The sequence below is a fragment of the Clinocottus analis genome, unplaced genomic scaffold (genome assembly GCF_023055335.1).
Source record: "Clinocottus analis isolate CAN_PGR_092001 unplaced genomic scaffold, fCliAna1.0.p SCAF_18, whole genome shotgun sequence".
NCBI lineage: Eukaryota > Metazoa > Chordata > Actinopteri > Perciformes > Cottidae > Clinocottus > Clinocottus analis.
Genome location: NW_027175909.1, coordinates 4125480 through 4149544, shown reverse-complemented (window position 1 = coordinate 4149544; position 24065 = coordinate 4125480). Strand labels below are relative to the sequence as shown.

Here is a 24065-nt window from a genome sequence, read left to right as displayed (position 1 = left end):
TGTCCGTGTTCACTCTCTTGGACTGCATTAGATCACACAAGAGCAAAGAGCCCCAGAAAGGACTGCAGCTTTTATCAGTAAATTGGGTCATACCGTGGATCCAGCCCCGGGCCCGTCTCTCCTTTCTGCACATCATTTATAACCTTACAATATACATATATGCTCCTGTCAGCGCTCTGCTCGGGGAGTTCAACTCATCCAGTCTCATTCATCCAGAGTTAAAATGCAACATCTGTTCATGAGTCTCTTGCGCTGCAGCGACACGTGGAGGAGCCCCGATGCTGCAACTGACCTGCGCCACTTAACCTGAGCTCCAGCCGCCACGGCTCCCCAGATCAACCAAACCATAACTCCCACACGCAGGACGTCTGTGTTGCAATCGCTTCAATTTGCTGTGTGTGTGTGTGTGTGTGTGTGTGTGTGTGTGTGGAGGGCCCCTTTTGCTGGTCAATCTGGCTTCTAGGCCCATTTCCTAAGGTCCCCTTGCTCTTGAATCTAGACTAAAGACACTGATAATCCTGATAGTAAATACGACGTGTGTTTCAAGGACATGCCTCCAGTCCCAGTGACAATCGATCACCACAACACTCTGCTCAGAGGGGCCTCTTATGTCGTAAGACCTCCACTAAACACATTACACAATTACAAATCCAAACTGTTCCGCAACTTTCAACGATCACGGAGCCACGCGAAGTCTCTCTCTCTCTCTCTCTCTCTCTCTCTCTCTCTCTCTCTCTCTCTCTCTCTCTCTCTCTCTCTCTCTCTCTCTCTCTCTCTCACTCTCTCTCTCTGGGCTTTGCCCCCCAGCTCCAGACCTGCACACCGCAGCCTGTCGGTCGATGTGGGGGGGGGAACATTCTTCGAGCCTGCTCCGACATGTGGACGCGCTCGCGGTGGCAGTCCAGTGGTGCGCTCTCGCTGCAGAGGCTTCTGTCTCGGGAAGTTTCTGTAAAGTGACTCAACGCGGCACGCACGCACGCACACGCGCGCACACAAACACTCACTCTCACACACACACACACACACACACACACACACACACACATACACAGACACACACTCACAGGGAAGACGCCAACCCAGCCCCGCCGCCTGCCGGATCCGATGCTGGGCTCTCCACCCCCCCTCCCCTCGTCTTCCTCCTCCGAGGACGCAGCTGGGCACGGAGACAACTCCACTTCGACCTCCTCGTCGCCGCCAACCGAGTGGATTTAACTTTTGTTTTTGTCTTCGCACGCCGGGGATGGTTCCCGTGGCCCTGGCGCGGCTCTTTCCTCGTTGGGATTAACGCGGCGGAGGGTGCACTATGAAAGTGACGGTGTGCTTCGGGAGGACCCGGGTGGTCGTCCCGTGTGGGGATGGGAATATACATGTCCACAGCCTCATCGAGCAGGCGGCCATGAGGTACAAGAAGGCGATCGCGAAGGTAAGCCCGAGCGCGCAGCCCCGCTGCTCCGGCGTGAGCTTTGCGTAACGTCTCGCCCTGCGCGGCCCCGCAGCCTCGACATGGCGCTTTTTTTTTTTTTTTTTACGGGCAAAAGAAGCCCAGGGGCAGCCCCGCTGCTCACCGGAGCCGCAGGGGGACCCCTCAGGGGCCCTCCTCTGGAGGCAGGAGGGTGGGACGAGTGGGGGAACTACTTATTGCAAAATCGAAAGTGACGCTCAGGAGGGCTTTTTTTTTTTTCATCGTGGCAGGTCACTGGTTTTCTCCACGAGGAACCCCCCCCTCAAAAAAAGTTGTGAAGCAGCTGGACCGCTTCTATGTGGATGTGGAGTGTCAGGGAAACACTGAGTGCTACTGGAGTTGTACTGGCCTCAAAAATGTGCAAGAGTGCACGGAGTTTGTCCAGGAGGGAGTGTGTGTGTGTGTGTGTGTGTGTGTGTGTGGAGCAATAAGGATGAAGTAGGAACAACATAACCCACGCCGTGTGTGTGTGTGTGTGTGTGTGTGCGTGTGCGTGTGTGTGTGTGTGCGTGTGCCAGTATTACTGTGTCACCATTTGTGCAACCACACAAACAACAACAAACACATTATTATTATTATATTATTACATTATTCCTGAGTTACAAATAATTAACTGTTGGACACACATTGCAATATGTGTGTGTGTGTGTGTGTGTGTGTGTGTCTCAATCTGCTTTTTAAGAAGTGCCACAAGCTGAAGGAACCCTGCTTTGCGCTCATCGCTCTCTTTGCAGTTACACGCTGACCGTAAAAGAAAAAAACAACAACAAGTTTTCAAGTTTCATCCAAGTTTCTTGTCTACTGAGGACGAGCCAAGTTTGAATGAGGCCTGAGTGTTACACTGATTGCTTTCCCCCTTTATTGGGGTTCTAGCGGCTGCGCCTAGAGGCCCATTAACTGAGTAATGAGTGAATCAAGTGTGGTGCTGTTCCCGTGGTTAGTGACAGCGCTCGCTCTCTGCCATGTGGTATTGCCGTGAGACCTCTTTGCAAGGCACTGGAGTACCTGGACGAACCCACTCTCTGTTTAAGGGAGACATCCCAGAGTGAGGCGATGGCATGGTGTGGGTTCAATGGAACAAAATCAATGTTTTTTTTTTCCCCCTTCAGCACATTTCTCAGGGAGGCTTCTCTTCACACCTCAGCTGCATGGCGACAGGTGAAATTCCGTTGACTTCCTGGAAAATATTCCCATTGATTCATATTCACGCCTCAGCGGTAGATCTTTACCACTGAAGGCAAACGGTGACGAAGTAGGTCAACATTAACGCTGGTTGTTCAAGAGCACTTCCTCCTTGCAGACACACACACACACACACACACACACACACACACACACACACACACACGCGTTGCCTTCCCCGTTTACCAGTGCTTGTTGGGTTTTCCGTGGCTCAGCAGAACGGAGGCGACTGGTCCATTGATCCATGCAGTGTAAATGTAGAAGTGTAGGCTTCCCCTCTGGAGAACGCTTGGCTCGGGGTCAACACCCACGACTGTATCGCCGGCCAGCCAAGACCTTTGGACTACAGGAAGATGAGTTCAGGTTCCATCAGTTGTATAACATTCCCACATCTTACGGCAGCTTTGAGGTTTGTTTTTTTCAAAGTGTGCGTTTAACAAAAATAAAAAAAGGCGCAGTAAAAACAGAGTAAATCATGCATAATTCATAAGAGGGATCAGTCGGCTCCGGGGGATCCAACTTTAGCATGAAGAGCAGAAAAAACAATTGACAAGTGAAGTAGGCGTCGGACACAGTTCAGAAGCCTCAGACTGCAACGGCGTACTTTGAGAGTTTTAAAAAAAAGAAGTGGCACAGTGACGTGTGGGTGCTGCTGGTTCCTATTTGTGTGGCACACTAGAATAGGAATAAAAAAAAAGAGTTTGTTGGAACCACACCAAACAGTCTGAAAGCCCTTTTTAGAGGAACTTTGAATTGATCCCCTTTTGATTGACCTCTTTGTTGATCCTTTTTATCCGGAGACAAACTGATATGCTAAACACTCCCCCGTACGCCTTGCTTCAACAACTACTTCACCTCTGCCTTCTTCTCTTCCTTCCTCTGTACTTCAAGCTGATCTCGTGCCTCCACCTACACTCTGCCTCACTCTGAAGCCTCCGTCTCCCTCTCCATTGTGCATTGAACCATTTCGGGTCGCAAAGATATCCGTCACATGTATCGCCTTGGAGAGGCTGTGACGCTTTTGACATTTTAATGAAAAATATCTTGCAGCCTCTAATCTCAGGGATGTGTACAAATGAGACTTATTCTCCTCTCTGAATTAGCTGAGCCCAATGAAGACCATGCCCCAAGCTCTTGTGGCGTGCCGGATCCTCTCCGGGGGTCTCTCGAGTCCTCCGTCACAGCCTGATTGGGACCAGGAAGTACGAATCAATCGAGCTCCCGAGCACCGTTAAGCTCAGAGTCGATCTGGGCTCCAGTATGCACAGTCATGAAGGAGTCATGCGAATTGGTTTTTTCACGCTTCTCATCCTGCCCTTCTGTTCCCCATCGCTGTTGTTTTCAGCACTCGGCCAGTCAAGTAATAACTTAGTGTGTACAGTACACCGCATTATTTTGAGTCACGTAAGCGAGAGAAATATGAAGATGTTTTGTTGTTGTTGTGTTCCTTTTTCCTCGTCCTCGCACAGTCTGGTTTCACATCTGGTGCACCGGCTGAGACGTAAAGCTAAATACTATTCGAAATATTCAGACACCGGATCCCTAATTTGTGGCTCTAACTCTCGGAAGGGGCGCGTCTGCAGATTCGAATCGTCTCCTGCTTTCCCACAGTTACTCGACCTAAATGGTGGCTGAGGCCTTCAAAGCACATTATGATTGGACATTTCCCCCGCTCAAAATTCCACAAATTCAGGCTTTGCAGCCATGTCCCAGCTAAGTCACGTTGTTAAAATGCAGATGGAGAAGACTATCGAGCAAAGACAAAGTCCTCCTCTCTGACTCCACGCAACATCAGCGGCGTATGACGAGCATGTGTGCTGTGGTTCAGGATGTCTGAAGACAAGTCCACGATGTTATGATGTGTCTATGTTTGTAGCATGTACAGATGCATGTGGACCGTGGAACGGTGGTAAAAGTGGTTGATTAACAGACGCCGTGTCCCCGGCTGACAGAGCGAAGTCACTGTTAAACTGAGATAACGTAACACTTTACAGTCCTTTGAGTAAGCAGACAGTCTGGGAGCACGAATGGCAGTTTTTACACTGGATCAATTCAACAAACCTGACATAAGTAGTAAGATTTAAAGTCTTGTTTTGAAAAATAAACGCTCACTTTAAAGCTCCCACCACTTGAGTCCTTGGTGGATGTTTTACGATTACGGCTTAACAGCTGTGAATCTTTTATTTATGTTTTATTTATGCAATTCTTTTTCACTGCAGCTCAATAAAAAGAGAAATGGGAAGTGAATATTTTATTATACATCCTGCATAAAGAAACAGGCCTTTTGCACTCAAAAGAACCAGATGGCTGCTTGATACACGGCGACACAACCGACATATCGGCTGACCAATCGGCCGTTGAGCAACTTCTAGCTCGACCTGGTGAGAAAAAATGATGGCGTTGGCGAGCCGCTCCCTTCAGCAATGTCATGAAAACTCACGGTACTCTTCTCTGCTGCCGGGGCAAAGCTACGACAAGTTAGCATCTGTCCGTGACATGACGTTTGAAGCGCCACACTGATTGTAAACTAGGAGGAAAAAGAGGAAAAACACCCTTCAAAAGACGTACTATTTGTGCAGGCCTTTCCAAAGAAGTGCCCATAGCGATGCCATTATGTGGAAAGTTTCTTCAAACGCCACTTGTCTGTCCTGGGAATCATCAGCCTCTACTAAAAGTACAACAAGGGTTTTTAGTCTCCATCTATTTCTCAGGTGAGGACTCAACAAGCCAGCGCAGCTGCACGGCAGCGCGGAGCAAAGCGAAAGTGGCGCTAGAAGGGTTGTCAGCGCTCGTTAGCTCACGACACTCAGCGGCTCCCTGCTTGTGTAACAGAGAGGAGCTGCTGTGTGTGAGCGTGAATACTACAGTAGTGGAAGGTAATTGGGAGGGGAGGGTATCAAGTGAGTGGACTGTACAAGGCAGAGCCGTGTCGGCCCTTTAGGGTGATGGGATGCAATGTGATTGATGGTAACTGAGTAAGAGTAGGCCGGTTCAACTGTGGTCAAGCAGCAGAGATTTTCGAGAGTTCCTCTCCACCACAGCAGGGAAGTATTCTCCCCTGGCCTTCCTCTCTTTATTGTTCTCTCCCTTTCTGATCTTCATCTCTCTTTTCTTTCTTTCTTTCTTCTCCTTTTTGGTTTTCCGGCCGACTGAGCAGTGTCCTTGCTTTCGTGCTAACTCCTTCCATGGGAATACTTGCCTGCCAGTCTTTGACTAAAACACCACACACCCACTGCTCCCAAATCACGAGTTGAAGTTTTGCCCAAGCATCCAGAAAAGATGTTCAGGACCCCCGGCCTGCACCGCACGGCCCTGCTCAGTGCTTTCAGCAGAGATCTGAGACAGGGGTTTACTCAATTTGAAGGAGTCTCCTAAAACCAGCATGTTGATGACGAAGATCACCTCAGGTGCAATACAGGATCTGTGGCAATAATATAACTGGCAGGGGTGTTTGCAGAAAACAGATTATACAGTGCAAAATAGCCTGTAATTTCTCATGGAGGCTGCTAACGGCCTGTTTATTGTCGTATGGCGGTGACAGTAAATGTTTGAGCAGACTAGTAGTTAAATACTATTCTAAAAAGAGAGATCTTAAAGTGCGACTTCAAATTGAAATGACTTCATTGTAAGTATAGTTCAGCAGGGTAGAAACAGTGCAGCCCACAAGTAGCGGGACGATGACGTGCTCTTTTGTTATTTTCAACCCAAGCCCATTTGGAAATGACATAAAAATGGACTACACGGTTTAGGTTTTTTGAAAGTGTTCCCATTCATATTGGATGAACGGTTCAGTGAAGCACAATGATCGTAAACATACAGGCATATATTAGGGATATTCTCAAATGACAAATCCCTCCACAAATTTAGAAAGAGGTGACGTGACACTGCCTGGAGCGTCGACAGAGCAAAAACAGGGAAGATACCAAGTCTGAAATCTGTTAGTTGGAGGCTGCAAAAGATTTGTAACCAAAATATGAAGCGATTCTATGAGAGTTTATCCTGTCCAATACAAATTTGGGGGACTACGTACAGAGAGAGGTACGTTCCTACGTTCCTCACAGACACAAATGCCCTCAAACTTTGGTTTACGTTAGTGCGGCTTGAGAATTTGAGAGCACTGCTGTACAACCTGTTTGGCTGGTGAGCTCCCCTACTCACGTGGATGACACTCAGGACAATGACACCCTGCCGAGTCCCTTATCTTACTCAAACAGCGTCTCTTTTCAGGACCAAGCCGAGAGGGCTTCAGGGCTTCCCCCGCTGGCGAGCAGGCACGTTAGGTGTACACACAGGTGCTGATATAGATATATATATATAGCGCTATGCACACTACGCATGCATGCAGAGACGTTTGGCTGCACAGAGCGAAAAGCATCAGCTTCTCTGAACACTGGATGGAAAGCATTGAGCTTGAGTGTTTCAGGCAAAGCCGGGAGATTTTTCTGACTGTAGCTGCTAAAGACGCCAATGCAAGCGGGCCGCATGCCATCATGGTAACTGCCAAAATCGGAGTATGCCGCATTAATGCCAAGCCTATGTGTTACCGGTTGTCTGGTTCAATGTGTTTGATGTTAGAGGCATTCAGGGTCAGTTTCTGTTGTCACTGCTGATGTGTGGTTCGACTAGATGATTCCGTTTCTCTTTTCTTTTTGGTTTGCTGTGTATATCCACCGGCCTTGGTTCTACATAGCAGGAATTCCTTTTCGTTGTCAAATCATTTACAGCTTTGGCAGGACCTGACACAGCGTGGCAAGAACCTCAAGGGGAGTTTGTGTGTGTGTGTGTGTGTACACGCATCCATAGCCATGCTTTCTATGTCGCCATATGGGCGTTCTTCAATGATTATTTATCTCTAGCGTAGCATGTTTGGACCATGCGGACACATCGAGCACGTGTTCTTGATAGCCTCTCGCTGGTGTTTTCATCTTCCGGCCGCGGCCTTGTGCCGTCAGGGACTCCGTTTCGCTATCTGGACTCTCCGGTTCAGATAATGGAGCTAATGATTAGCCCGAACCGGTCAAAGCGAGACAATAGCAGCAATGCACTGCACTTGATCTTGTGTAACTTAGATGTGTCGTGAGGCTTCTCGTCATAGCACCAGGAATGTCGGCCCTCTGAATGAAAGCCCCCGAAACACCCTGGCGTTCCTGTTTGTCTCAAGTGGTTAATAATGGTTGTTGTTCCGATGAAATGTTGCAGCTGCTTATTGATCCTCTGACGAAACAGAATTTTGTTAATATTGACCTCCTGATCTGGAGGCAGATGCGCACAACCGCTGTGCCACAATGGTGCAACAATAGCTTGGATTTTCTTTTTCTTTTTTGCCTCCCATGTCTCTTTCTTATCACTCCTGCTTACCCCTCTCGATCCATTCCCATTCACCTCTAATGCTCCCGTTTGTTATCACAGATTAGTCACCAGAAGATAATGGCTTTGCTTTGGGAAAGGTTAGCATTAAGCTCCTTTCATGTAATTCTGTTGACCTGGCTGGGAGCCACATATGGGGAGTCATAGGAATTGGTTTCACCACAGCCAACCGAGACACAGTAGAGCAAGGCAGAATAAGTGGTAATCTTTAGTCAAACAAAACCCTCTTACTGATAACGCTGCTCATTAGAGGGGTTATTGTTTCTCTTAACCCGTTCTATGCTGTATTCAAGATACATTTGCGTGTTGGTCGGAAGTTCAGAACATGTAAAAAGCTACTTTCCTCTGTGCTGTCAAACCACCCTCTCCATTTTCAGAAAGTTAGACCACATAATCTGCAAGGTGACAAGCTGTTAAAATGAAATGTATTTCATTCAAAGAAGGGCCAACATTTTGCTTGCTAATGCTGCTAAGATGGAAAAGCACTTTCAAGCCTCCGCAACACATTCTTAAAAAGTGTTTTGACAGCTTCCACTGTTTACACTTTGCACGTCTTAACATGGCCGCCACCCCCTGTTTCTGCTTTTAAAATGTACACAGGCATTACATTTCCATTCGGTAATGGTATAGGCTGCTGTAGATCCACATTTTACACAGGATAAGTTACAGATCTGACTATGTGAAGAGAAGAAGCTTTCTCCCAGCGCGTATATACAAATATAGAGGGAGAGCTGCTCTGGTGGCAGAAATAATTAAAATGGTTTACTTAAATTTCAGTGGGTGCAGCCAGAGAAACAACCTAACGGTCTGAATTATACGAACATATTGAAGGTTAGTCAGGGTAATTGATGACTTTTGATCATCAGCAGTATTTCAGTTAGCGGAAAGAAAGACAAGTTTATGATCTCAGCAGCTTCTTGCTCTCTTGCTTACACAACAGGCTTTACGGCTCCTAAACCAGAAACATAATAGTAATAAGGATTGTGTAACATCTAACTCAACCACAGAGATTATTTCTGCCCCAAGAGCCGTTTGTCTGTTTGAAAAAACGAAGGAAAAAAACTCCAATCTCCTCTTGTTTCAGAGCTGTAGGACAAGGATCGATGGTTCATATGACATGCTTGACTGGCTGGTCGACCACAGAGTCAAAGAGGTGGAGTCGTCTCCATTAACAACCCACCCGTCATGGTGTGAGGAGCGCTGTATACTGAACATGCTTCACTTATCCATGAAGCCTGTGTTGTTCCACATGATGACACAGTTCAATCGCTCAAGGAAGTTGTGCTTTTGGTTCAGTTGGTCTGTTTTTCAGCGGGGTTACTTGAAATCTACAGGCTTGATTTGGTGGAAGGGTTTAGTATCTGCAAATGAAGAACTATTTAAATGTCACAAGGCGAATTCACACGTTATTTTGATTTGGACATAGTTTCCATTTCCTTTTTTGTTTTGGTACAGTAGCCCTCTGAAGTGCCCTGAAGTTGGTCCTCCTGTTTTTCCTCAGCCCACGTCTCAGTGAGATGACAATTCCTGCTTCCAGCTGGATCCAACTGTGTTTGCAAGTTGTAGCAAAGGCCAACTATGTAGTTCGCGGTGTTTCGACATGCAGGCCACGCCAGGCGCTCTTGGGTGTGATCCACTGTTTTGTCAACAGCTTATTTCTGTGGCCACGATTGCAGTTACTGAGCACTGCGTTACCGAAGCACAAGCACGGTGTGTTTGTTGAGGAATGAAGAACAAGACCTCGTGATGGTTGTCTTTCAGATGGAAGACCTGATATAATTCTTAGGTAACCTTATGTAAGGATGAGGTTTTCTAGACCTGCTGTTGCAATGCGAGGATATTTGGTTTAATTTCTTTGTTGCTTCTACATACTTTATTTGTCAACCTTAATTGGATGCTTATTATTGCAATCTGTCCCAAGAACCGTGAGACCACGAAAAAAGGTGCATCACTCACAAAATGAATATAAACAACCCTAAATTAAAGATCATAAAAGGTCTTGAGAAAACACAAATCTAAATACAGTATTACAACCCTTCTTCAGTCTAAAAGCGTGAGCTGCAAGAGGACTTTTAATGGCAGGCAAAGCACAGGTGGAACTAATAACGTTAACGAGGGCTGTGTTCCATTCATGTGTAAGTCATAGTTACTCACCGGCATGTAAGCCATGCCGGTGAGTCAGGATCACGACACCAATCCCACAGAACGAGTACACATGAATGGAATGCAACCCAATGTTAATTACAACTCTGCCCTGCTATGACAAGTGGTTGTTTTTTTTGTGTGTGAAAAAGACAATATAACGTTTTTTGCTGTCTTTTTGGCCCCGAGTTGGCAGAGCAACGTCTAAATGAGCGCAGAGACAGAAAGCCCGGGCGTACTGTAAATGGAGGAAGGTAAGCATTGATTTGGAGTTGTGCTTCCGGTAAGCTGACAAATGTCCATATTATTTAAGCTCTGTTTCATGAAAAAACAAATCAGTCTCCGAGCTTGATTTCCTGTCTTCACTAACTCGCGAGCTTACTGCTAACGTTTTAAGCCAAAGTAGGTGCCTGTTGCTGCTTTTAGCCTTCTACAGTTGAGTGATAATTATTATAATTGTGTATTTGTTACTGTAAAAGAAATTGCCTTAATACACGATAAGCAAAGTAGATGAAAACAACCCCAATTTACAGATTATAAAATATTCTGAAGGTAAAAAAAGGAATGCACAATGAACTAAGAGCTTTAACGAGGGCTGTGATTCACCTGGATCAAAGTCATGACCGTGAGCCAGCGTTCACAATACCAGGCCCACAGAACGAGTCCACAAAGATGGAAGTTTAGAGTTTTATATTGTGTTTGTTACTGTGGGCGGCCTCTGTCACACTCACACAGCAATACACTGTATTTATTTGTTCACGTGACAAAAAACTTTGTCGCCAAGCTTTAGCTTACGAAATTACTTTTTTACGCTTGTGACTATTACACACACTGCTGCAGCAAGTTTAATTGGGACAAATGACACTCGTTACCTCTTCTCAACTCGCTTTCTTTTTGCTTTTCTTTGACGTCTTAATCACTGGTGTTATCTCTCCAAGCACGACTCCCTTCTCATCCTCAGGGGAAAAGGTCAAAAAGGGTCTCTGTCCATTTAGCTAATTTGTCTTCCTGATTTTTCTAACCTGACATGCAGTATCTTTGAGACAAAATACCCTCTCTTTGATCGTGAGGTGCAGACAACGAAGCATACTAATCATTCTGTACAGCTTCCAGATTATCCGTTGGCTGAAAAATGACTGGAAAATGTGTCAGAAGGGATGTTAAATGATAAGATGTGCAGGCTCCCCCAAAAACAGTACCCCTTTCAGGATTCAGTGCCTTTCTCCAGAACACTTCAGCAGGGCCGATGTTTGTAAATACAGAGCTTGAGCACCATATGAAGAGAACGCAGACTGTACATGTGGTGGGAAAATACAATTTAGAATGAAGAATTCATTGCTAGTTGATTTTTATGTTGTATTATTTGTTTGGAAGGATTAGAATGACTTGATTGTGCAATATAAGATATATATAGATATATATCTATACATATATAGATATATATATATAGCCTACAACATCAAAGTGGTCCTGGGCTTTGTCTGCCATTGGCTTTTGACCCCACTAATGCACTCTGGGCCTTTCAACCCTCGTACACGACACACACACACACACACACACACAAATTCTTTCTTTCAGTGGATGAGCTAAACAAACATGGTTGTTATAGGCGTGTATAGTCAGTGGCTGCGAAAAGCTTTTTATCAAACACTATTCATCCTACATCAGATTTTGTTAGATGAGCTTGAATGATGGGAAACTTAATCAGCAATAGTAATTCAGCATATTTGTGGAATCATTGTAATTTGATAAAAACACTAGCAGATCACTATGCTAAGTTTTAGGATACTATATTAATAGGACACTAAAATACTAACAGTCCAGACCTGTACATCATGATCAGATGCCTTTATAATAAAGTCGTCAATGTGTTGAGAGTAAAAGTAAAATATCCAATCCTGAGCCCCAATTTAATTTTAAACTGGGTTTGGCTTTAGGACTTTTTAACATTCATTATTAATTTAGTATTCATGATCAGCATGAACTTAATTTTTCATGCTGTTGATTCAGCAGTTCCCAGGATGCAGTTTAACCTGATTAACTTAGAGGTGCCTGGTGTCTTTCAAACCCCTCATCTATTGATCTGCCATAATTGTGCTCATGATCCGTTCCCTAATGGTCTGAAATCTATCATGTTGTCTGTCAAGCTTAGGGCACTGTTTCATTTCCTTTGCTAAATAACTGAATAATCTCTCCCTTGTGCTATATTAACTTCCTCTACTTTCCATTGTTTTGCATGCACTGCAAACACATCTGCAACCAAACCTGCTCTTTTCTGAAAAGTATCTGTTCATAAGTGTATGAAATCAGATCTCACATTGAAACAATTATTCAATATATGCAGTTTTGCACTATTGCTCATTCAAATTCCTTGAAAAAAGAAATGATGTCATCGCTTATAAATTGACTGACAATTCTCTGAATCTGTTTGTGTGGGGGTTTCAAAACATCAGCCCACTAAGATATACCCTCAAACATCCAGACAGAACTGTGAAATGGAAATGGCATGCTCAGGGCTCCAGGAGGAAAATACATCCTGAGTGCTAGATGAGTTTAGACTGTGGGATATTGCAGTCATTTGGACGGATTTATTGTAAATCAAGCAGCGCAGTATGAACAGAGGGATAGTGAAAGTTTGCTACCGTGCTAAAGTGGATTCCTTTCTTTGTGAAGTTAATGAACGCAAAGAAAAAGGTTTTGGCAGGTTATGTGCTCTGGAGCTTAAAGTATTTCAAATCAAAGTTAGGACTGCCCTGCCTGGGAATTCACTCTCGCCTGTTCCCAGGGCGTTGATTCAAGAGTTTCTGTTGTGGAAATATACGAAAGCAGTCAGGGATTGAGTGGGGCTTAATTGATGAAGGATCTTTTCTTGTAGATTGGGTTGTTCCTGGTGTGTTTCCATTCAAGAGGGTGTTGAATATTCTCACTTCGGACCCTCAGCTGAAAGTCTCTGAAACACACTAAAGATTTTTGGCAGACATCAGCTGATATTCTTGGCTTGCATATATTCAGTTTTAATTTGCTGATGCAATTTTTCCTGTTTGTTGCTATTCATTGCTGTGCGACTTTGGCTGTAGCTTTCCTTTGCACAGCCTTTTGAGTATGTTAATAAGTTCTTCATTGCTCTCCAATAAAGACAATTTTGTGATTGCAGCCTAAGAGAAATCATTATTTTTGTAATATCGACCGACATGCCTTTTTATTTGAATTGACATACACCGAGCGGAGCTATAGTGAGATGATGAAGAGTTTGTTGTTTGCTCTATTCACACCTATGGTGAGCCACATCAAACCACACATACATTACATCCTGTCATTACTTTACTGCAAGGATGGCTCCACTCTACAGTCAATATCTGACTGCAATCTGACTTGGCGCTCTGACCGATTGATCATAATAATGAGTCCATATCGTTTGATGATGTTGTGGTTTGTTGGTTTCATCTATGTTTGCCAGTAAAGAGCGAGCAGCACCAACTGTCTTTGTGCATTTAGTGTAAATAGACTGGTGTAGAGGTGCTGGTGTTCAGTCGAGCAGAAGACGCGTTGTAGACAGATGCACCAACTACGAGATCATCCCAAAGCACTAAGCTGTTGGCTCAAGAGTAGACTTAGTATGACTCTGTGTTTCTGCAAATGAGTTGTGAATTCAGCTCATCTAGTTTAGATGGCCAACATAGAGATTTCACTGATGAATATGTTAAGACACTGATTTATCTGTGCAGAGTAATTTCCTGCCCAGCACAGAACATGTTGCAGTATGATTAGTTGTTACTTGGACCTTGAAATGGGGTCAATCAGTACAGAGTAACGAAGTGCGGCTGGAAGTCATGGAACTATTTAAATGTGAAATCGGGGTTAGTCACAGTGCGTTCATGTGTTTGTTCTGACCTCGCTGAGTGGGTTAGGATTCATTAGTGTTTTTCTTTCCAATAATTACTTTTCAAATATAACTACGAGCTTGTATTTCACACACTTGTCCATAACCCTTGGACCAAGTCGTCCCTGTGATAATGTGCTGCAGTCTGAGGAATTCTTAACAGGTCTTTTGATATTTAAAACCTTTTTCTACTTAAACAAACTAAAGAGTTTTCTGCAGCACATTTTTTTATAGTCTTAAATCTCTTTGTCTTATAACAACAAGAGCAACAGTTAGTATGCTAAACATGCTCTGTCATACTCGTCCCCAGAAACCATTGAGAGACACTTCAGGCTTACTTGAAAGACGTCATGAGGAATCATGGATTGGTATTCGTCTTTCTGCTCGAGCGACAGTACATTGATAACAGATGGATTTCTGCTCCTCGTCTGTTTTCTGATGCTGACTTGCCACTGACAGGCCAACCACCTCACACCCTATGATTAGGTATCAGTAATGCCTGAGGGTAGGAGACTGCCTGCAAATAGCATCTGCTTCCTGCAAACAGATCCCCACATCTCCAAAACATGTGCCTTCAAGATGGTGACCAGATATGATAACTGCGGATTGTGCAGCTTTTGGGGAAATACATCTACTGCATTCAATTCTAATCATCTGTACATTTGAGGGAATATATTTTGTATTTGCCGGATAGAATCGTGCCTTTTCTCAATACAAAATATGTGGCAATGTGCTTTTTTTTGAGCATTCATGTGTATTTGCCTCAGTTTATAATAAAGAAAGTGATCTATGCCTCCACGGTAATGCAGTCGCCTAGCTCTTGAAAACACTCAGAAATTCACTGTTAGCATAAAACAGCTCTTTCTTGGCCTTTATTGGTTGTAGTTGAGGCTTTTCACTCCAGCCCAGTCGATTTTTTGCAGAAGGCAGGTTCGCTGTGGGTGTTGGTGTTAGTGTCTTAGATTACACTACACCACCACAGTCTTCTGGTGTACCTCTAACTTAACAAAACCTCTCAGGTGTTTTGTGTCTTGTACATAGCAAGGCTGTGTAAACATCCTCTATCTTCACCTGTCAGACACTGCAACTTCTTTGCAAATGAGTGTATGTTTGTGTTGATTTTGCGTCCTGGAGAGAGTGTGTGAGTGTATGTGCATACCTACATTTCCGTGTATGTGCTGTCAGGTTTAGGTGAATGATCTGGTTGAGCCGGTTTCCTACTCTCAGTGTCTATCAACCTACCAGATTTCCCTGCAACCCTTCTCATTGCTAATGACAGAAAGCCCTAAGGCACCTACACTTTCATCACCTGTTGGCAATGTTGCCCGCAGTATTCCCAAGAAAATCCCCAACCTGTCCCTTCAGTTCTCAGTTGATTCAAAGACAAATTTGAGGACTTACAGGACATTATTTTTTTGCTCAAACCAGGCAAAACATTCTTTGTTATGCTAAACTTTGAGCATATCACCTCTCGCCACACATACTGTATCTTTATGACAGTCAGAGTCACCTTTTGAGTACGCTTTAGCAGTACAACATCAAACCTGTGCAATCATTAGCTTAGTTTCAGAAACAGTCTTAACATTTTAAGTAATGAGCTTGGTTGAAATCCATTCAGCTTGACGTGGTGTAATCACGCCTCTTTTTATCCGACACAGCAGACACTAGGGTCTTGCTTTGTCCAGATCTGTTTGTTCAAAGCTGTGGATTTAATTATCATGAAAAGCACATTGTTTTGTCCTTTAGAAACACAACAGGTTTCACAAACGGGAGGTGTTTTGTTTCTGCATGGACCAGGAATCGATTGCAAAATACACAGTATTGGTTTGTGTACATTATAGCTCAGAGGTAAACACACACCAGTCCACTTGAACTCCCTCTGCTGTATCAATCTAACACTGCTTACAGTGAGTCCCTTTATCTTCACACACTGACTGCATGGGAATCTGCCACAAGTTACTCTCCACCACCACCACCACCACCACCACCCGATGATGCACATATACCCTGAAGTCAAAGTAAAGCAGCCGTTTTTCCTCCTCAGTGGCTCTCCTCACACATCAAGCCTTCAACTCTGGTGGTCCTAAAGAGAGATGGATCGGTTCTCCTCCATCACTCACTGACTGAGAACAGCTTCAGTGAAAGTACTGGGCGTAGGGGAAGGAGGGGCGATGGAGCTGCAGGGGGATTGTTGGAAGTCAAACGGATACAATGGCACACACATTACCTTGCATATTTCACCGCAACGTTGTTGGCACACTGGTTGGCTTGTGGGCCCAGCTGTGGCGCACATTTTTATTAGTTCATTGCTGTTTGTGCGTTTGTATCTCATGGCTCATCACATAGAGAAGGAGAAAACAAGTGGAGTATGACTTAACATAGAGCACAGAGACAACACTGCTGTCCCCATGGGGAAGGGTGAAAAGTAAACTTCATGGTGTCCATGTTCCCCACACTTGTAGCTCTGAGCTGGTTTGAATCGACCGCTGCAAGTTATTTCCAGCTCAGCGGCGCTCTGTCTTCATGCACCGCCAAAGAGAATGAAATGTATTGAGGTTGCTTTATGTTACATTCCTGTTTCAAGCATCAGCAGGTTCTGAAATTACCTTAACTAGAATGTGTGTGTGTGTGTGTGTGTGTGTGTGAGCGCGTGCATGTGTGCGTGCGTCTGTACACGAACGTGTGTGACAATTTCTACTCTCCCTGGCATAATTGTGTCCCTAATTCTCGCGTCGATAAACACTGAGCTCATTAGATTTAACCTTGCAGCACAGCCTCCGGTGCTTTCTCTCAACATCTTTTTTATTCTTTCTCAACCTCCTTCCCCTCTCATCACCTCCCTTTGTTGTCTTCCCCCTTTCTTTTATCCTCCTTTTTACACCCTCCCTCATGTTTCCTGCATTTTTTTTCACCCCTTCCCCTTCCATATTGTGTTTTTCTCCTTCTCCATCTCTATCTATCATCCTTTCTTTCTCTTATACCATCTTAAAAAGTATCTCCTTCTCCTTCGGCTCACAGTCAAAAAGTCCATCTATTGAAAGCTGATCGCTTACACAGTTCACGCATTATCTGATTATACATTTCATTTCAATGTTGAGAAGACATCAGAGAAATTTGATAACATATTTGGAGATATAAAAGCGAAGAGCATGATGGTGGTCATGTTGAGACGTGAGCATGGCGTGGTGCATTACATTCCACGGTTTTAAACGTTGCGTGGCTAGCTCGTTAGCTAACAGGAGAAAGTAGCAGAGAGAAGTAACAGCAGTAGAGAGTAGCAGTAGTTAGTAGTAATAGTGAGAAATTCTAGTACTACTACTACTACTAGTAGTAGTAGTAGTAGTAGTAGTAGTAGTAGTAGTAGTAGTAGTAAGACTTGAAGGAGCTGTGGCAGAACAGTCACAGCCGGGAGATTTGACATACTCAATATTGTCCACTGTCTCACTTCTTAAACTTAATATTTGCCAGCTGGTGCTCCTGTGGCGACATGATGAAACCCACATGAGCACAGTATTTCTGTGCTTCACCGAAGGGAACCTTCCTCATGCAACCTCTTTTATTTTAGTGCACATCTTGAGTGGCACTGCTTCTCGCTTTACAGACACTTCATTAGCTGTGGGTGGGTACCGTGAAAGTTAAAAATAAAGTTATTGTGTTTGGAAGACTCCGTTGATCATTAGAAGGTCAACGTGGGGAAATTGGAAAATTACAAAGTAGAAACACAAAGAAGACACATTGTGTTCTTGAAGTTAGGGATTTCCCTCTTTCCGACACTTTTCTATAGAGTTTGGGGGAATTCATTTTTATCCGAGTGGATTAATGCTGACTGCAATTATTCTACTTCTTGGATGATAAACAGACTCTTTGTCAGTGATTTGTGGGTGTATATTTTGCAGGTCTAAACAAGAGAGTTTGTGTCACTGTTCTAGTATGCTGTAGACTAATAACACCTTCAGTTTTCTGACGGTACAGAGGGAATGAGGTACCAGTGTCCTTCAATCTTAATAATCTCAGACTCCTTGATCTGTCTTTAATTATGCTGTGCATCCCAAAATTGGGACACTAATGCAGGATGTCTATGCAGTGACACTATGCAAACAAACACACACTTCTGCACACTGGCACTAGCAGGCTGCTAACTGTGTGTGAGCCAGGCGTCTCTGAAAGCCTTTGGCTTTGGATGCTGTTCATGCTGCCAAGCTACAAGACAGTGAGCAGAAAAGCAGCCGAGTGGCTAAGTGGCCATGTGTGTTTCTTCCAAACGCTACTCTTAGAGTTGACACATCGGGATATAGAAGCAGATTGCATTCATTAGTCAGAAACTGTCTTCGTGCCATTTTAGAATAATGACAAAATGTTTTATGATTCTTAAAAAAATATGTTCTAACTCTGAGATGATAATCACATCGTTCTTAATGGTCTCAATAAATCCGAGTAGACATGACAATGTGTGCATGTTAAGTTGCACTTCCTAACATCTCAAACCAAGGATGAAGTATCACTGCATTGAATTCAGTCACTGTCACATTGGCCCTTATCGGCATCCAGGGTCAGAATTCAAACATAATTACATTATATTTATGAGATACGCTTGGAAAGCACAAATCCAATCTGTCCAGCCACCCGTGAATCATTTGCTGAATGTTAATCTGCATATTACTGTGATCATGACACATGAGCGGTTGAGAGAGATAGATAGAGATAGATATATACTTTATTAAGTATATATATATACACACACATATACAAATATTATACAAAAAACTAGAAAGAAATACATGTACAGCTGCAGAGACGTTAGCAGTGGGTGCTTCATATGTGTTCCTTCATATGGAGGAACACAAACATGTAAAGCAATGCAGAGTGCTTAATGAGTGCATGTGCTCATTATGGATTAATACAAGATTCAAATGCACTGTTGATGTTTGAAAAGCCTTTTCATTATCATACCACAGTAGTCAACACTGTGGTAGATTCATGGCTCTATGATACTTATACATGTATAATAAATGCTCAAGCAACATAAATAAACAATCAATCTCAAGATGGAACACTTGCACTTTAGTCAGCACAATAACTGTGGACAAGAAACCCAGAGGGAAGTGATTATACATGCCATTATGTTACTATGTTGTGAATCCTGAACTAATTCATCTAGGTAACGTCATGTTTTTATTTGTCTTTGGATGACACGTCATTTGGCTTTGACATTTTTAGAACAAACAAGATGAAATCCCATCGGCACTGTGGTGCTTAATGGACAGCTGATGGGTATTCTATCAGCACAGCAATTAGACAACTACATGAAGAAATAATAGAGACATCAAGACGTTAAAGAGGCCATGCTGGTACAGTATGAGTTGAGCAGGTTGTTCTCTTTTATGGAGGTGAGGCTTTCCAGACAGAAGAAAGGGGCTTAGTCATGTTAAAACCCTGGTGTGCAGCTTTGATCTGTGAAGGCCTCGCTCCACTGCACTCACCACTACATGATTTGAACATACAGCCGTTTGATGTGGTCAGATATTCTAACGCTGCGTCACAACATCTTTTCGACACGCCACAGCTCTCTTTTTTTTCTCTGCCAGTTTTACCTTAGATTGTACATACAACAGATAGTTTGTGCCAATAGCTGCTTTCACACAGCCACTTCAAGGCGGGACCGCCGCACCGTTATTCTGCCTCGCTGTTCTGGTCTGAAAGGTATTTTTTAGCTGTAAGTGCTGGGGCGCAACTTAAGTTGTTGACATGATTGTTGTTATTGATAACATGTTTATGGATTTTGGCAGCTTTATATATTCACACGGACGTGAATGGCGCGATGTGAAAAAGCTAAATTCGCTTGACGTTGTGAACCCAGACACGAGGGCGTTTGATGTTCCAACTGTTGTGGGACTTTCACAACATGTACAAAGCAGAAATAGCGGTTATTTCTTTTATGGTTAATGGCGGAAATAAATAGCTCAGTTTCCATAGAGATAAGCAACTCCCCCTCTCCGCCGCGTCTAGTTTGACGCGAATGAGCACAAAATTGCATTGGTTTGAACGCAGCATTAGAGGTCATGATTGTCCTGATAATTACAGTTCTCTGCTGTTTGGGGCTTAGCTGATGCCGAAAAGCTTCTCAAATTACATGGCGAGGTCTGCTCAGAAGAAAACAAATGGAAATCAGAGGACTGAAGCAGGCCACTGCTGTACAGTACTGGATATACAATACATGCAATAGATATATGTATGGCAGTGTATCATCAATCAATCATCACAAGGATTCAATACAAAAATAATCCATATTTTTTCTAGATACTTCTAGCTATGTTGCTTAGAGCCCATGCCGGAGCAAGGTATGAGCGATGAAAGCACATGGACATTGGTTGAATGGAGCTCTACACCTACTTGACTGTCGCTGCCTCTTCATCAGTCCTTCCTCGCTATATTGTGCTTGGCAAAAGAAGAGACCTCTGCATGCCCTCTGCATGTTGCTTCTTCCAGCAGTCATAAAACCAGCACACACAGATCCTCCAGAGACTTGTTACTGTAAATAGAGCTGGAACGTCCAGACTTCTATTAAAAGAGGATAGTCCTCGCGCGTACAGCACGTCTAATTCCACTTTACTTTGCCAATTCTTGTCCAAGCAATCGCTTATTATCACCAGCTAATCGATGTTAGGGAGCAGAGCTCCATTTGAGGATTGTCAAGACATCGGGAAACACAAACACAACTCCTTCCAAGTGCAGACACACATCTGGCCTGTCGTCTCTTTGTCTTTAGCTGTCTTCAACATTGTTTGCATTTCATGTATTTTTGAGTCCTTCACTTTACTGTAACCTCTTTCATACCTCAGTGTTTGTGGATCTTGGATGTTTTCCACAGTCATCCTTTGGAAAGTAGCTTTCATCAGCACTCCCTCCCTGCCTCTTCCCTTTGGCTGTCTGTGTCTGCGTGTCCTTGTTTCCTGACAAAGATTCAGAGCTTAAGGAATTCTTTTCTTTTAAAAAAAGGTTTATTATCGTTACACAAAGATGGTGATGATGACAACGTGTTTAGACATCCTACACAGTGTTTATGTCTCATGAGTGTATCGAGTCCAGTTTACAGAAGGACGTTTGGTCAGGCATATTTTCAGACCTTGTGGCGCAACGGTAGCGCGTCTGACTCCAGATCAGAAGGTTGCGTGTTCAAATCACGTCAGGGTCAGTGATTTTCGACACATTAAGGGAATGTTTACACAAACAAACTACTGAATTCATACAAAGCTGTTTACCCAGGAGTATCGTGTTTGACTGGTCACATGGTGATGTCCTCGATCTGTACTGGCCTCTCTGCTGAAATGGATAGTGTGCTACTGAGCGTCATCGTTCGAGCTCACATTGAATTTAGTTTAGTCTGGAAATGTATTTATTTGTCTAGTGTCTTTGGACATATGAGCAGCTTTTGGTTGTGAAAAGAAGACCGGTGTATGGAAGTGGTATGAGAGTCTACGGCCTTAGAGAACGGCATGTGCTAATTTTGAGCTCAGCAGTTGCAGTGCAGATGTGGCGAGAACTGTCTCAACATGTAAGACCAAACAGTTGCCTCTCCCACTTACTGGCCCTCACACTCCTGATCTCAATGTCTGCTCTACATATCTTGGTCTCGAGCCTACTGGGATTTACATGCAAATACGCGCACACACACGCACACACACACAAACACACACACACACACACACCCTCACACACTTTCTCTCTCTGTCAATGTACTGATCCTCCCTCTTTCCTTTGGTGTGAAGTGGGGGTGTGTGCTGTTGTGTACACGTCAGGATTTCCAGACTGGACATGATTGGCAAAGTCACAGTACACAACCTGAATCACAAATACAGCCAATTTTTAGATATTTGACATTCAAAGTGACAATAAAAGCACACATTAGGATACATCAGGTTGAATACCTGAGTTTATTTTTACTTCATATATACTACACACACATACTTTGCATTTTGCACACTCTATTGTTTACATTTCAAGTAATTGTGCTAAATTAAGACACTCAGATACATATATTTCATTCCAGTTATTTGTATTCTATCTGTGTGTGTGTGTGTGTGTGTGTGTGTGTGTGTGTGTGTGTGTGTGTGTGTGTGTGTGTGTGTGTGTGTGTATATATATATATATTATTTTTAGCTTGTATATATCTTTCATCCCTGTTGTTTTATATTCAATTTTATTTTGTGTCTGTTAGCTGTTAGGCGCTGCTCTGATAACAAATATCCCCTTGGGGATGAATAAAGTATCTATCTAAGTACTAATGATACAGATCATAGATCCACTACACTAAACTGTGCGTCTAACAATGAAATAGCCCTCATATTCCAAAACTTGACACTGGACACCACATCCTGTGTTCTCACCACAGATACGAGGAGCTGCCTCATTTCCTGACGGACCGAAGTTCACTTTTGTTTGCTGTATGTGGATCCTTGAATTATGACCATTTGGAAACATGAGCATTGACATGAATACATTTATGCAGGAGACAATAAGTAGTACATACTGAAGTTTGTTCCACATTTAGATCCCAAGCACATCCCACACACACACGCACGCACGCACACACACACACGCACACACACACACACACACACGCACACACACACACACACACACACACACCCACACGAATAAGAGCGGTCTTCTGCCCATCTCTCTGTGTTCCACATCTGCAGTCTGCTAAGGAGCCGTGTGTCTCGTGACATGTCCACAGTGGGTTGTCTGTTTCTTGGTGACTCACCCCGTGCTCTGTGTTTCTCTTGGTTCGTTTGGAGGTCCCATCTGGCAAACGTAACCTCTGTGCTTATGAAATAATAAACCAAAGTGGGCCGAAATTGTGCTGACCGCTGTTTCTAAAAGTAGACAAAGAGTCTCACAGTGCTCTCAACATGTTTTTCTGAATTTGGAGGGACTCCACAGACTTTCAGTGGCATCGTCATCGTGTAGCCGGTAGACATTGTTTGAGTATAATCTATCAAGCTAAGTTGAATATTACAGGGATTTATTCTGTTCCTAAGTTATTGTTATTGTCGCTGTGGCTCTTTTGAATATGACATATTCAGAGTAACAATAACTTCAAAGTGGCAAAACTAAATGAGAAGACTCATTCTTGGTTCTCTTCTTCCTGTTTTGTACACCCAAACTGTTGCACTTTGGCAATGCCATGTTTTGCACTTTTCACTTTCCGCCTAAATTATGACTAAACATTTAAAGTATGGAAAGAAAAGAACACACTGCCAATGAATGATGGACTCTTTTAATTCTGTCAAAGGTTCTCAACAATAACACACAGACATGACACATCTGCACCAAATCTGACTGCCCCTCTTCACAGTCCAAGGCTGAGCAGATGGCCTGTATGGGACGTCTCCCTCGGGTCTGAGACTGAAATCTCCTTTCAGTAACATGACACCCTCACCCTCTGTCTCTGTTAGTGGATTTCTGATAATCGTTTGAAACCGACAGTCTTTATCAAACCCCTGAGAAAACTGTCCCTTTTCTTAAGGGACAGTTAACTAGGGACTAGATTTAGCCATAACATTACAAAGTCCTTTATTGTATAACATATGTGACCAATATTATACTGTCAAGCCAGGAGTACATTGTTTTTATATTATATAATAATAAATCATTATTTGTTTTGCTTGTGCGAATACTTTCATCCTTATAATTGCATATAATTAGACACGACCTTCTCCTTAGTGCACCCCAGTAGCCAAATCATGCATGCTACCTCGCTTGTCCAATATTCTCGGAAGTCTTTGATGCACAAGACAGTAAGTGTGTGTGTGTATGTGTGTGTGAGTGTGTGTGTGTGTAAAAATCCCCCTTGCTGTTGCTAACGACCACTTGTCTCAAATGGGATGAAATTGGCTCGCTGCCCAAACAAGCTGTCTCTGCTGCCTCTCCAGTCAGATTGCTAATAAACATGCAAATGCTAATGTGACTTTGGGATGCAAGTCGACAAGCTAGCTGCTTGCAAAGCTGAAGCGTAAACTGTGACCT

General features: G+C 43.6%; 1 protein-coding gene and 1 non-coding gene across 2 annotated transcripts in view; both read left to right on the top strand.

Moving 5' to 3' along the window:
* The first annotated feature begins 1306 nt into the window (after positions 1-1306).
* The window catches only part of LOC137789064 (partitioning defective 3 homolog), a 307879-nt gene continuing 285120 nt past the window's right edge, over positions 1307-24065 (top strand). Inside the window, exon 1 of the mRNA XM_068582319.1 lies at positions 1307-1426. Within this exon, the coding sequence (XP_068438420.1) occupies positions 1307-1426 (120 nt within the window). The remainder of the gene's footprint in view (positions 1427-24065) is intronic.
* trnaw-cca (transfer RNA tryptophan (anticodon CCA)) lies at positions 21157-21228 on the top strand. The gene has a single exon. It is a non-coding gene; the product is annotated as a tRNA-Trp (tRNA).